General features: G+C 39.4%; 2 protein-coding genes across 2 annotated transcripts; one reads left to right on the top strand and one right to left on the bottom strand.

The window, feature by feature from the left end:
• Positions 1 to 414: 414 nt before the first annotated feature.
• LOC116252683 (putative glucuronosyltransferase PGSIP8) lies at positions 415 to 6,153 on the top strand. Its single transcript, XM_031627117.2, has 5 exons — positions 415 to 1,143; positions 3,054 to 3,312; positions 3,786 to 3,987; positions 4,984 to 5,131; positions 5,405 to 6,153. The coding sequence occupies exons 1-5, from the start codon at positions 872 to 874 to the stop codon at positions 5,940 to 5,942; spliced, it is 1,419 nt and encodes a 472-aa protein (XP_031482977.1). The 5' UTR covers positions 415 to 871; the 3' UTR covers positions 5,943 to 6,153.
• A 307-nt stretch (positions 6,154 to 6,460) lies between these two features.
• On the bottom strand, positions 6,461 to 9,612 carry LOC116252684 (uncharacterized). The gene is made up of 6 exons (XM_050077366.1): positions 9,036 to 9,612; positions 8,776 to 8,835; positions 8,250 to 8,362; positions 7,974 to 8,042; positions 7,040 to 7,091; positions 6,461 to 6,960 (listed from the first exon to the last, which is right to left on the bottom strand). Exons 1-6 carry the CDS (start codon positions 9,339 to 9,341, stop codon positions 6,778 to 6,780), a joined length of 783 nt encoding a protein of 260 aa, XP_049933323.1. The 5' UTR covers positions 9,342 to 9,612; the 3' UTR covers positions 6,461 to 6,777.
• Between the last annotated feature and the right edge of the window lie 5,526 nt (positions 9,613 to 15,138).

Here is a 15,138-nt window from a genome sequence, read left to right on the forward strand (position 1 = left end):
TTCCGAGTTTAACATAAAATATTTTTGTAAAAATAATTTGTTAGCTTCTGAGTAGGATCTTACGATTCTTTACAACAATATTTTCACGCTTAAATAATTATGTAATTTTAAGTATACTATTTGTCTTATAAAATTTTCTCTAGAAAAGCTCTCAAGAACATAAAACGTTGTTGACACAAATTTTCGAAACAAATTTGGACCCTTTGTGAGATATTTCCTGAAATATAGGTCTCTACGAGGAAATACTTTAAAAGAATCGGACTGTGAAAGGAACATGACGAATGAAAGTCCACCATGGGCAGGAGGGTTCCCGACCCACCTTCATAAGGACACTTGATGAGACGGAAAGGACATTAACGTAATTAACGAGGAGATGAGATGCCGCTTTAGGAATTTCAGGTTCTGACCGCCTTTTTAGGGTAACTGGTCTCGGAGCTCCTTTCTCGGCCAACCGGACGGAGCACTGTCCCGCGAAGTTCTCGCACTCTGTCCTGGCCCGACAACAGTCACCGGAAATCAAGTAATTCGCCGACAAAGGTTGGCCTCGTGGTGTTCTCCGGTGACATCACCGATGGTTGCGGGACGCCCCGTTGCTTGGGCTCCAATATCAGATGAGGTGATTGCTACCATCGAGATCCTGATTGTTACGGATTCTCCTGCCGCGTAGGGTTTAGGTCGCGGTTTAGGAACAGGAGAGACCGTTATTCCGTAGGATGAAGTGAACCTGAGAGCTGGCTTTCCAGTGAACACGAACTGGCTTTTTTCTCGGCCGGCATTTTTGGTTGAGACTCTCCGGTATTCAGCTGCTTGGTTGAGGACTTATATGAGAAGCTCTTAGGTTTTTGTTCCTTTCGTTTTTTATTTCTGAGAAATGGCGGAGGGGTGGCGGTGGAAACTATGTCGATATGTGGTTGCAGTGATGATGGTCCTGGTGGCTTTCCCGGAGGGTAGACTGGTGTTGGCGGAGAAGAAGGGTGGCCATAGAAACGCGTATGTGGCGATGATGTACATGGGGACTCCGAGAGACTACGAGTTCTATGTGGCGACCAGGGTGATGATGAGGTCTCTGGCTGGGCTGAAGGTGGCGGCAGATCTGATCGTCATTGCGTCGATCGACGTGCCGGGACGGTGGACCAACGCTCTGTAAGTGAATCCGGCGCTTTCATGCATCTCTGTTTTCTGATTTCTTGTCTGAAATGTTCCTGCTTTCGAGCCGGTTTGTACGTCGAAATTGTGCTTTCGTTCGTTCTCCTGCGGTTTGTTATCGACATTGTTTTACGTAGCTCGAATTTAGTGAAACGAGTTCGCGTTGTTTGCATATATCGTGTTGCAAAGGGGAAACGACTCTGTTATCTAGAGAAGTACCGCAGCTGCACATCGATGACGTTGAATTTGACTGTACAAAGGGAATTAGGAGATCTGTGAGATCGAGTAGCATCATTAGTTTGAAGATGTTTCTTTGGTGCTATGATTAGTGAAGCACGGTCGATCGATAATACCTTTTTTAGGCTATTTGACATTGCAGCATAGTCGATCACTAGCCCAAGTTGTCAAAATTGGAAGTTGGACACAGGTCGTTCAACACCCTAAGATGACGAGTCTGGGATTAGTCAAGTCTGACTTGGTCCATGTCGATTAATAAATACATGTGGAAACAAATACAAAAAACATATGTCTATAGTATTTAGTAAGAGGGCTTAGTCAGCTAACGAATGACTAGACTATGTAATTGACTCGTCTGACTAACTAGTCACTGATTTAAAACACAGATCGCTTGATACCCGACTCGTCAGACTGTCGAACTGGGTATTTTGACAACTAAGTGACCAACAGTCATCTTAGTGGCAAAATTGTCAATGGTTGTTTGCTGCGTCAGGCAATTTCTCTCGATCTGTCTGTTTGCTGCTTCGAACTACTTTTCTAAATACGGCTATTTGATGTTTTAGTTTATTTTATGAATTTACTGAAATTTCCATCTTCCAATTGAAAACACAAGTAGCCTCGAGGAAATCGCTTAGCCACAGTGTACTTGTTAGTTGTTATGTGCAATTCAAAATTTCACTATGTTTCCTTGACTATCATGTTACAACCTCACACAACTTCATATGTTTTTTTTAATGGCTCCTCAATGTTTCATGTTGGCTGACCATTCTTCCTCCCAGATGATCTGAAGTTTGTCCTCAAAATTATCATAACGACCTCTCTTCTCACCCTTAGGTGTGGCCAAGTCTGACGTTTCGGTTGTAAAGGAACTTGTGGAGCGATTGCAAAACGATTTTTTGGAGTTAGTTATGCGAGTTGTTTTTTAATAATACTTGAAGGATGTAGTTCAGTCCACGTTATCTAGAGACTACAGTAATAGACTTGAATGTTATTGTGGGTATCGAAAAAGTGGAAAAGGTTCGGATGTAAGTAATCAGGGAGAAGTTTACGTGGAAAGTTGGGAATACAGTTGCGGTATCATTAGGGCAATCTTGTTGGATGATGAATCTAGAACCAGTCGCAAATTCAAACAATGGGAACTCCTTTATGTTGTTGGAACTCTTGAATGCTAAAAAGTGATTGTGTGCATCAATTTATGTAGGGGAAATGCCTGAAGCCTCTATCTTGCTCTTTGCCTGAACAGCTTATGTTCCTTCAACCTTAGTGATTTTACCCAAGTATTGAATATGTATGTATATGTCAACCATCACTCAACTCTTGAACATCTAAAAGTATTGGTGCTTAGCATTGGTGAGAAGTGTATTACTTTGCTAAGACTTTTGCACATATTTCTAGCTTTTTGTAAGTGTTATATGTGCGTTGCAAAGTAAATCATTTTCTTCTGAAAACCAAGTTGCAGATTTTCCCAATAAAATTTCTTGATGTGTGATACGTATCCTAAAATTCATCTATCAGCCTATCCATAACAGGAAGCTAGTGAATTAATGTTTCCCTTATACAGGGTAGTTTTGTCATTGCATCTGAAAGTTGGATTGCTATTCCTTCTTGTAACTGCCGTGCTGCTAACCTTGTCTATAATTTGATCTCCCATATGGCTATAATATCCACAGGAGATTTGAAGATGGTGTAAAGGTAGTATCAGTAAAAAATGTGGATAATCCGTATAAGAACCAGGCCAACTTCAACAACAGATTCAAGCTTACGCTGAACAAGTTATATGCTTGGAGCCTTATTGACTATGATCGGGTTGTCATGTTAGATTCAGACAATATCTTCCTCCAGAAGACCGATGAACTTTTCCAATGTGGCCAGTTCTGTGCAGTCTTCATCAATCCCTGCATCTTCCACACTGGCCTTTTTGTTTTGCAGGTATCCTATTAAACACAGATATTAAGTATTGCATGATCAAAGTCAGTTGATCTCTCAGGGAGACAATGAACTAAATTTCATGACCTGAAACCTGTCTTTCACTTTGGATTCCTAACCCATTTTCTTATTTTGGAAATTCTTCAAATGCTGCAAATGCTCAAACGCAAGCAGTTTCAGCATCGGTCATCTTAGTAAACTTTGAGGAACCCCATACTGCACGGATGCAATCACGTTTCCCAGAAAGAGTGTAATTCAAAAAGAGAGTGGAATGCTTAAAATAATTATTCTAATGCATGCATTGTAGATTTTAGAATGAAGGGGCTTCTCTTGTCTTATCCTGTCACTGAAGATACGTTGAAATTCAGAAGGTTTAGATATTTCTACATTGCAAGTGATTGCTGGGATCCTAAATGTTGTTGACGAAAGCTCCTTATTTTTTCTTGTCTTGATCCCGTACCTCTTTTCTGTTTCAGCCATCGATGGAGGTCTTCAAGAACATGCTTCACGAATTGGAGATTGGGCGCGAGAACTTGGATGGGGCAGACCAGGGTTTTCTTGTAGGCTACTTCCCAGACCTGCTTGACCGCCCAATGTTCCATCCGCCTTCCAATGGCTCACAATTAACTGGCTACTATCGCCTTCCTTTGGGCTACCAAATGGATGCGTCCTATTATTGTAAGTATAGTCACTTCATTAATTGATTTGTACTTCTGAGCATGGTTATTCCCCTCCAGTAGTCGATATAGTTTGTGCTCGTGTGGTTGACAGAAAACCCAGTGTTGGCAAATCTAATTTCGGCCAAAACTGTCATCTCCCCCTCCTCCACAGCAACTGCCTTCTGCACCCTCACTGCATTTTGGCATCCAAACGTAGTCAAACTTTGGCTTTTTCGTAAACCTGGTGTGTGTGCAAGTTCTGCCAAACCTGGTTTATGTGCATTCCAAGCAAACCAGGTTTTGCCCTCTGTCATCCAACTATCCAAGCGGGGCTTAGTGCTTGTTACTCGTTTACAGAAGACGTTAAACAATTAATTTTTTATAGTGTTTGTATTTTTCTCGAATTCGCCCTCTGTCATCCAACTATCCAAGCGGGGCTTAGTGCTTGTTACTCGTTTACAGAAGACGTTAAACAATTAATTTTTTATAGTGTTTGTATTTTTCTCGAATTCTCATTTTTGCTTCTATATTTATCTTTCTTGTCTTTTCCACATTGCTGCTTTAGTGAAAAAATTGTGAAATTTAAATTTGGTAGAACAGCCGATATAATTGGTGTTACTTCTTTATTGATATAATATGCTAATGCCCTCCAGAAGTTCCTTTATTGCTTAATTATTTTTCCTCCAGAAGACGTCAAGTTCTTTGTCAGATAATTTGTTTGTGTGAGAGATGAAGCCGTGTTTTGGACTCCTCATGAATGCCAGGAATTGCTCGATTTTGGGTTGTGATGAAATGATCTCTGAGAGAATCATCTAGTTGGTCTTTCTACATTGCTTTTCTATAAAAACTTCCAAAAGAGAAAGGTGCTCATGCAGCATGTATTTGGGTTCTGCTTATGTTAGCCATGTGAGGAGACGCACTTATGAAGATCAAATGTTTCTTTGCTACTGCTTCTTTAGGCAGACTCCATAGATTTGAATAAAATCTAATGCATATTCTGTTACCTTCGACGCAGATTTGAAGCTGCGATGGAGCATACCTTGTGGTCCCAACAGTGTAATCACTTTTCCGAGTGCTCCTTGGTTGAAACCATGGTATTGGTGGTCCTGGCCTGTTTTACCTTTGGGCCTGTCCTGGCACGAGCAACGTCGCCAAACACTGGGGTAAGTGGCTAAGTGCATGATGGATATATGACAGTTGAATCTGCTAAAATAACTAATTTTCTTATTGCCTTAGAAACTTGTTGCTTTCATGCTTTCATAACGCAAAAATTCAGGAGATTTACAAACATTTTTCTTAGGTAACCAGTTAGAAGTGTATGCTTTCAATTTGTTCTGCTGTACAGGCGCTATCACCATACCCTGAGAAACATTTGAGGGTATTATCTTAGGATATCACCATATCTTATATGCTTTCATTCGTATATACGGCTGCAGATACGGAGCAGAGGTCCCAGTTGTCTTGATCCAATCTGTGATGTACCTGGCTATAATGGCTGTCACACGACTTGCTCGTCCCAATTTCTCCAAATTGTGCTATCGACGCCCTGAGAAGAGTGTTTCTTGCTTCCAGACTCTGCTCAAGCTAACTGCTATGTGGTTGATTCTTGCGGGTTACATAGTCCCCTTCTTCCTTATTCCACGCACAGTGCATCCAGTGCTTGGTTGGAGCCTTTATTTGCTGGGTTCATCTGCACTCCTGTCGGTGGTTATCAATGCATTCTTGTTGCCTGTGCTTCCTGTCCTCGTGCCATGGCTTGGTATCACTGGTTCGCTTGCAGTCATGGCCTTCCCTTGGTATAGTGATGGTGTGGTGAGGGCACTGGCTGTATTTGCTTATGCCTTTTGTTGCTCACCTGTTGTATGGAACTCGTTCGTGAAGGTGATGACCTGTGTTCAGACCTCTCTGGAACGTGAAGCTTTCTTTCCCAGACTAGGAGAATCGCCACAACCTGAGTTCACTAAGCTCTACTGAAATCTGTTCACGTAGTTCTCTGTAACATCATGCTTCAGTTTGCTCGTGCATGCAGCGTTACGTGTATACACAAACACATGTAATCAGGATTCCACCATTTTTGGTAAATTCGGGGTATTTTCAAACGAAGGTGTATCTCCAAGTTGGAAAGCTAAGGTTATCTGTTCTGTGAAAATAATAAAACCAATATTGTGATGGTTGCGCGGCTGAACTCTGTTCTGTTGATATGACGATTAAGTGCCAGTAGAGGCTATCGACTAAATGCTTCGCATGAACTTAGGCAGAAATGTATGCCTCTTCAAAGTGCATGTGGCAGATTACATAAGATTACCTTCAACTTGGTGCAAAAAATCAAAAAATTAAAGTCTGGATCAGCAAAATGTCCTTTTTAACAACAGTACACGGTTCCATTGAAGATCAAGTGCGCGACAGAGATCATTTCAAGAAGATTCAGTCGGGATTTTAGTGTAAGGGCTTTGCCTCAAACCTATTTGGTCGATCTACCACTCAGATCATCAAATTCCAATTCAGCTTATTTACAGTTGAAGGCATTAAACTAGACAAACTGAAGGTCAGTTAGTTTGTTTGTATTAACTACAGAATAGCAGGTCGAGGGTCTAGGCTCCGGGGTCTACATCACCAGCATAACTGGATATGGTTAGAAAAAACTAAAGAACATCAGCAACAAGGCCGTCAATATCACACGCTGGGAATTTTGTTTTGATGGGAACTGAAAATAAAGAAGAAACGGAAAACTTACAGTAGAATTATGTTGACAGCAGGGCTCTGGCTTGCAACCAAGATCCAAGAGCAAAAGATTACTACAACCAATGCCTCATATTTCCAACTGTGTGTTCGTTGTATCTGAGAAGAACAAAGATTCGCCACCTGTTTCTTCAGGGAAAAAATCTGGATCTCGTGGAGGACCTTTCCTAATCTTCTCTTGAAGAGCCCCGTCTTTGGGGAGGACCAATTCAGCTTCACGACCGCATGATTCAAAATACCTTTGCAGCACCATCTGATCAATAAAAATAACGCAACTTCAGTGCCAGAGCAGCAGGAATGGGGAAAAGAATCTGGTTGGTTGTAGTGTCTACCATGGCGGCATAAGCATCAATTCGTCTTTGGCGGGCAACCTTCTTGACTCCCCTGAAACAACCAACTTTCACATCATAAAACAAAATTTTACAACTATTTCTACCACGTTTAGCTTTCGCTTAGAAACAGGTCAAATTTTAATCCAAGTTAATTGATGACCGCCAGTAACTTCCATGAGCAGCAAGAAGACAGGAGCTTGGAAAATTCTGAACACAATTAGATTACTTGATCATCCAACCTTATGAATTAACAGGACCAAAAAATCAGCTGGGTGACAACTCCTCTAGGACTCCCGCAAGAAAGAAGCAGTTTGAGGAGCTAGTTTTCAAATGAAAGTAGACATAACCTCCAGAATGCATGACAAACACAAGTAGTTCTTTAATGCAGAATCAAATCAAATATCAAAATCAGAAATTGACGTCGACATTGGAGAAAAGTCCGGAATAAACTATCAGAACAACTACAAGTATTCGTTCAGGATGTGAAATTTCTATTGGTGTGAACGTGTCATCATAGTTATTTAGTTAGCTTTCTCCTTTCTGCGGAGTCTTCATCTGGCTCAAGAAAGTTAAACGGCGGAACTAGTTGAATCCTTATGGCACACTGTTGAGGAGTTCCCTTCAGAAGATACAGTCAAACTTCCATAAAAAAAAAAACGAGTTTAACATTCTTTGCTAGTTCTTCAAGAAAAGGAAGACCTCATTACAGATCTAGATACTATAGCGCAAATACTATAAAATAAACAGAAAGATCACAAAGAAAGGAGAAAATATGTCTTCCATCGACTGTCCATGCATGATCAAGAGCCTGAGCCCAGAGGCATTCATCTCCATCACTTACCATAAGAGCATATGAAGAATAGCTAACAATAATACAACTATGAATGATGCTAACTGAAATTTAGCATGAACTGGTAAAATGTTTCCACCATACATGTCAATCATGAAGTCGATGGCCTCTGCTGATGTCCCATGTTCGTTTTGCAAGTATACCCTCCAACCCCTGCGTCATGGAACATAGAAGAATGATTTACTTCATCAAGAAAATAACATCAGCACTTATTTGTAAACATATGACATCTTGCAGAGAAGAAAGATAGCGTCCAGCGACAATGAAGTGCAAAACAGGGTTTATTTTAACGTTTCACAAAAATCAAGTCTACATCAACACCTGTTAGTAGACTAAGGAATCAGAACTGAGCAACTCTACCTTTCTGCTGCACGAGCAGCAAGTCGTCCCGCTATGCTCCGAACCTTATTCGACTGAGGTGTCTCCTTTCCATCGCGTGACTTAGGGAGCCCAATTAAGAACTCGTCTGCTTCCTTCGTTATTAAATCAACAGATGGAAACAAAGAGAATAAGGAAATGTTCGGTTGTATGAGCAATCTAATTTACTGCAGAAGTAGCACAAATACTAGTTCTCAAGGAGAACCAAAAGTAAAGGAATATCAAATATTCAAAGAATCATTTGTGAAAATTTTAAGAGCCCAAATCTCGAGAACCACGCACCTTAAATCCATTAGTCATAAAACTACTATATGGCAGATGATCAGCATTAATCTCAAAACACAGAAACTATAACAAGATAACCACCTTAAAATCCTTGACTCCAAACAATATTCTACCACGTAAAGAAGAAATCGTAAAAACTAAAAACACAATTACATCTAAGTATGTTCATTTCATTGGCTTTTCAATCAACTTATAGATTAAAACAGAACATTTGGCCGGTTACCTCCTGCTCTGCAATTTCAATTAGCCGCATCTCGAGCTTCTGACCCTTCAACTCCAAAACCTACAGCACCCAAATCTATCCAATCAACCACCACAAGGCACAATGGTAAAACAAAAGAAATTGCCCATTCCTCTAAGTGTCAAATGGTCCCAAAGCCAATAAGAAGGAAAATTTACGGCAAACTAAGAGGCCCGAAGAGAGAAGAAGAGACGCTTGCGGTAAGCCATGAATCCAGAGCAAAGATGAGGAGAAAAACTTACGGTAAGAGGGCGGGGGGAAAAGCCGTTGCTTATTGCGACACCTGTTCTGGAATCGCCGAGGTCGACTCCGAGACTGAAGCCACCTAGCCACGAAGCCGAACGATTCCTCCTCAAGGCATTTGGAAGCAGGCACTCGTCCTTGCTCGGTTTCTTCACCATTAACACCACAGAACGCCTGCATCCCGCGGCAGCTACCGTCACATAAGAAGAAGAATACGAGAAGAGGTAAGGTGGTGGACGGGAGGAAGGGCAGGGACTAAGTATCATGTTTTTCTGAAGGGGTGTGCTAGCATAGTCTGCCACCATCCATGACAAGAAGAAGAAAAAGAAGAATGGGATGAATGGTTAGCTTGATTGTCAATCGCGGAAATAAATCCTTTCCATTTTCCCTCAGAAGCAGGCGGTTTTAGAACTTCAGCCAGACATGGGAAAACCAAGGTCCTTTTTTCCAAGGGAACAACACTACAAAGAAACGACATGAAACTAAAGTCAAGCCAAACGCGGAACAAAGGAACGGGGAAGGGAACTTCTCGGGGAAACCTTTCCAGTTTCCACACACACTTCACACCGCCCCACCCAATGTGAGAAGAGTCATTCTTATATCCACCTATAGAGAACTGGGAATTCTAGTCCTTCTGAACGCAATTATATGAAATCGTAACTTCATGGTATCAAGTTCTTTTGGAAGCCATATTTGATAAATTCCATAAACATCATTTGATGAATATAAGTCATACTTATGCCCCTTCACGCCGCAGGGCCACGTGTCATCCAGGGAGTTCGCCCTTTCACGCTGCCCTGTGTAGGGGAGAATTGGTCATGTGCACCAGGCAGCATGCGTGTAGAGGCAGAACAAATAACATACATACCCAGATATCCAGCTGAAATTTGTATTATGAGTTGAGAAAGCAGGGTAACCAGATATAGAGTGATTTTTGAAGACTTATGCTTCATAGATTTGTTGCGCACTTCACAGTTAACAAATCACTTGTTGGGCCTGGGAGTTCATAAACAGCAAGAAAGCAACGGAATCGGCTTTAAACCTTTTAAATTGGAAGAGATTAATTGTTCGATGCCGAACTTGTTCTTCTCTTAGCACAAATTTAAAATAGTTTATTCAAACTTTCATGGGCATTAAGCGTTAATTTAGTATTGAAACTTAGGTGAACTTGTGCCCAGTTATATGGAATGGTCTTCGGAGATCCGGAACACAACACTGCCTTATGATCAATTAAAAATTTGTTAACCATATATTTAGTGCTCCATAAAAAAAAAAAAAATCTTACTATGTTTTATGCAGAGTGCGAACATTCAATAGGATTATTACATCATCTATGTAGCAGCAGGCGCCTTCAAACACCAGTGCATACTTGCTTAAGACCAGGTTGCCTCTAAAATGCTCGGGAGAAACTGCGATGGAGTACAGAAACATAATCTTTGCGATTAAAACACAATTGCAGGGCTATCCTTTTGAAAGCCGCCTACAGAAACTCTTTTATCTGTCAAATGCTTCTAAAAAATGGCGGAGAACTATCGTTGATGCCAGCGTTTCTACAAGCACATGAGATTTCTTTCCGTATGCAGTGAGGTTGTTTTCTGATATAACATGATAAGCTTGAAAAAAACAGAAAAAATATAAGGCGAGTATGATAAATTTCTAAACAAATTTACAAAATAGGAAAAAAAATAAATGAGAAATTGATATGACAACATCAAAAAATAAATAGACAAACAACAAATAAAAATTAGAAAATAGAAATAAATAGTTTGGCAACAAAAATGTAAAAAACACCTAAAAGGAAAAAACGTGAAAAAAAAAACATATTTTTTCACGTTTTCTCGTTTTGATGCTTTTTTTTTTCAAAAAAAAAAGGTATCTTTTGGCCATTTTATTTGTAAATTAACCAAATTAAGTTGGACGAGACTTGTAATTGTAGACTTTTATTTGGGAGCTTTCACTTTCAGTAACACTAAAAAGTAAGATTCTTTATTAGGAAAATAAAATGTAAAAAGCGGCCTATAGTTTTAAATTGTCCACCAAACTGGTCCCATAAATGAAAATTTTCTTGTGTTCCCTTTAATTCCGATGGAAGTGAGTTCCAAAAGTTCCTGAGAAATGAAATATTCTTTGGTAGTCTCAGGAATTTTCTTGTAACTCGAATTTTTCTTCTTTTCATAGCTGCAACTTATATAATGATTTCATATCTATAAGAAAAGTAAATAATGCTTCGTCTAGACGTAGCTTTCAAATCCGTTGTTTTTATCAGCTGTTTCTAGAAAATATCAGGGGAGAAAAATGTTCGCATCGTTCTCAAAACTTCAGTTTTCCTTGAAAAGGATGCTGAAGAGCATCTATCACAGAAAAAAGAAGATGCAGGAATTTTCCAAATACGTGTTTGGCTTAAGTAGATGATTTGTGCAAAGAGCTGCTGACCACTGCGTTCCCGGACAAATATTCTCTCTCTTTTTGCTATTTTAACCACTGGTTGTGGTATAGCACGATCTTTCCAAACGCGTGTTTGACTGATGGTCACCTATTCGTAAATTGGTTGCTGAGAATTGCATTTTCAAGATAAATATATATTTCTGTAGCTATATAGTTAGGAGCTTGCCATGGTTGTGGTATGGACGAAATTGGATTTATGTTTGTTCAAAATTACCTGTACCCAACTTTTTCTTTTTCTTTTTTATTTGGATCCTTTCGGTATCCATACTAGTCACACTTTTTCTGTCAGGTTTAACTTTTAACATAAAACTTTATACGACTGGTGAAAAAACTCTTGAGGATTACAAAATTTTAGGGAAAGCAATTTTAATTATGTGTTGCAGTGGAAAAAAAAAAAACAAGAAATTAGAGTTTATGCATTGGTGCAAAGATGGGGATGAAGCTGCTAGACAGTTAATTTTATTTTTAAATTCACAAACCATCAATTGCAAACCGAGCATTGATGGGTAAGTTGAAATATAGCATGGGCATCATCCCGAATCACCCAAAGCACTGTGATGCTTCGGCATCTAGTCTCGTTTCAGATTCTTGCCAACTTTTTTTATTGCAAAAAGAAGCTTTGATATACAAGTTCAAGCACAGCAGAGTGTCATGTCGAGGCACTGAAAATAGGTTTGTGAGATTATTTAATGGGAGTTGTTGCTCTCTTTTTTTAAGAATTTTTTTAAGAATTATGATGAAATATTTTTTCTACTCACCTAACATATAATTATCCAACCAATCCGAACTTGCAACTCTAAGCTCAACAGCCTTAAATTAAGTGTGAATATACCCAAAAAAAAATAAAATAAAAGTTTTACATTAAATGGTAGACAATGTTGTCGTTTTTAAAATATATATAACCTCTTAAAAATATTGCTTTCTTCACGCGGTGGTCATTAACTATCGCCTTAAGATCATGATCTTTTCAAAATATCGAAATTATTTGCCCCCCGTTTTCCGGACATTAAATTACCACGTACCACGAGTGCCATTATGAGGTCTCGATGCAATAGGCTTATAGATCAGCAGCTATTGCCCCTTCTGCGAATCTGAAATTCAATTTGATAAACGTTTCTAAATAGGTTTGATCCCTATACAAATATTGGATCATGTACTTCGACTAATGCCTAACCTAACAATGTCAGTAGGCCAAGAGTTATTGCAATTCAAAACATACTACCATGACATTTCAATTTGGCAACTTCTTAACAACTTAAATATCTTTCGGGATGTACAGCGGATGATAATTGAACCAAATCTCCAATCAGGTGGCAAGATGAAAATGTGAAGTGATTTTGGGTCAAGTTTTACGTGAAGTGGTTCTGGGTCAAGTTTTGACTCTGTCTTATGGTCCCCATAAATATTAATAATAATGAAGGTCTATCTTCTTCGTCCAACCCAGTATAGCTGGCTGGCCGTATGCTTGGTAAGCGGGTTAGTCACCAATTCAATTCTCGTAGATGTCAACCCCTTATGCATGACAGGGCAAGCATAGGCTCTAAATACTAACCACCTCATAGTCACCCTCATCATAAATTTCTTTTAGAAAAGATCATCAATGAATGGTGACTCCCTCCTACCCTTTAAATGACACTGTTCCAAACTTCATATCGAAGTATCCGGTTGAATCCATCATAGCCAAAATCACTAACATCGAGTATACGTGTATGTTTCTTAATAAAATTCTAAAAATTCAAGGTGCTGCAAATCGGTTTAAGTTAAAGATAAAAAAATAATTTTATGTTGGAGATACAATTAATGATCGATCTAATTATAGATAATTGGCTGCTCTAAATCCTTCTGCAGCTTCAAATAAGTGTTCACATAAAAGATATATAAAGGGGTAGACAGATGAGGGAATCCTTCTGCTCTTAAATGAGAGTGTCTGTTATCCTTCAAAAAGAGTCGGACCTTATGGTTTTTTTTTTTTTAAACTCTTTCAGAAATATATTTCCAATTCTAGATTTCTAAACCATCAGACGCCACCTTAAGGGTTCTGTCGAAGTCTCATGGATAACTCTCATTCTGACTGGGCAGCGATGGATCCACATCAAACCGGTAGACAATTAATCTGAGGAAGATTTTATTTTTATGGTCCTGCCAACTACTCCAATCCCAAATGTCAGACCTACTTATTTTCAAACCAACTAAATGGAAGACCGACTTTGTAATCGGTTGGCAGGGCGGCTCACATTCAAGGGGTTCGAGATTTGAATCTCATGATCGCTATCACACTATCATATGTTAATTTTGTGGGCTGCAAATAGCGGCAAGTGTAACACCCAAGTTGAATGATGTACTGTAGGCCCACTTAAACCTTGAAATAAGTTAGAATCATGAAGATATAAAGGTATAACCTTAGAGGTTTTATGCCAAAAACAGTTTCTCGTAAGTAAAATATTAAAAATATATTTATAGAAGACGACCATTTGTTTAGTGGTAGATAAGGACTTATGGGTATGAGTTTCTTGCAAAATCAAGATTATGTGGCTAGTTCGTTTTGTTTAGAATTAACAAATATACTTTAAATAGTGTAGTGCAAACGGCTTGGTCAGTAGTTGGTAGGCAGCCAGTTAAATTTAAGTGGCGACATTAAAAAAGAACCGATGTATAAATTGAAGTGCGATGTAATTTTTAACTAAGGTAAAGGAACAGAGAAGCTTTGCTTTCACTAAGGCAGGCAGTGGATTTCCTCTCACTCATCCCATCCAAATTTAAAATTGACAAACAATCCAAACTTAAAAATGACAAACATGGAAGATTATTGAAATTTCGAGTGTATGCCCATGAAGTCAATTTCAACAGGAATTTGAATTCAATCAGATGATGATTAATCAAACCCAAGAATAGTTTTTTTTTTTTTTTTTTTCTCCCTCTGAATTCAAATTTCAATCCGCATATCTTTTAACTAATATTCAATTAATCAAATGCCAAGGAAACACCAACAAAGGGTCAGGGTGCCCTTCCTGAAGTAAAAAACAGAACCTGGACACCGACCGGCCTTTCGAAAAATGAAAAGAATACAAGGCGTTTCTTGGATTACGACTAAAACTACAGTACCGAAACAAAATTTTTGCTGAATAAGAAATCCCTCTCACGACACACCGTCCTCCGCATCGAAAAATTCTTACGCAGCCCAGGGCATCTGGGGCCCACGCTGCGAAGGACGAGATGGCATGAATGGTTATTTATGAAGATCACAGGGCCGGTTTCGCGAGCCGATGCGCACGTGAGCCTGGGAGTGCGAGCACGCCTCCTGCTTACGTCCTCGCGAGCGTGGGACGCGTTTCGCTTTCACTCCCGGCGGATACCTGTGGGCCCACCTACCCACAAAATGCAGATATTGTTTTCGTAAAGTGCCCGTTCCATTGGTTTATATTTCAAATATGTCTTTCACTTTTAACTATTTCGAATTTGGGCCTCAATTTCGAGTCCGAGTTTCCGTGTGGTCCCCGCTTCCACTGGAAGAGAAGTTTCATAATTTTTTAAGATGTTATTTTTTCTAGTTCCGCTTTCGCGTTTATAAAGGGGATCTTTCGGCTTACCATTAAAGATATTTTTATTATTTATTTATTTATCGGCCCTAACGTAGTCTCGTATTAAAGTCACATAACC

Source organism: Nymphaea colorata, chromosome 4, assembly GCF_008831285.2.
Source record: "Nymphaea colorata isolate Beijing-Zhang1983 chromosome 4, ASM883128v2, whole genome shotgun sequence".
In the NCBI taxonomy this organism is placed as follows: domain Eukaryota; kingdom Viridiplantae; phylum Streptophyta; class Magnoliopsida; order Nymphaeales; family Nymphaeaceae; genus Nymphaea; species Nymphaea colorata.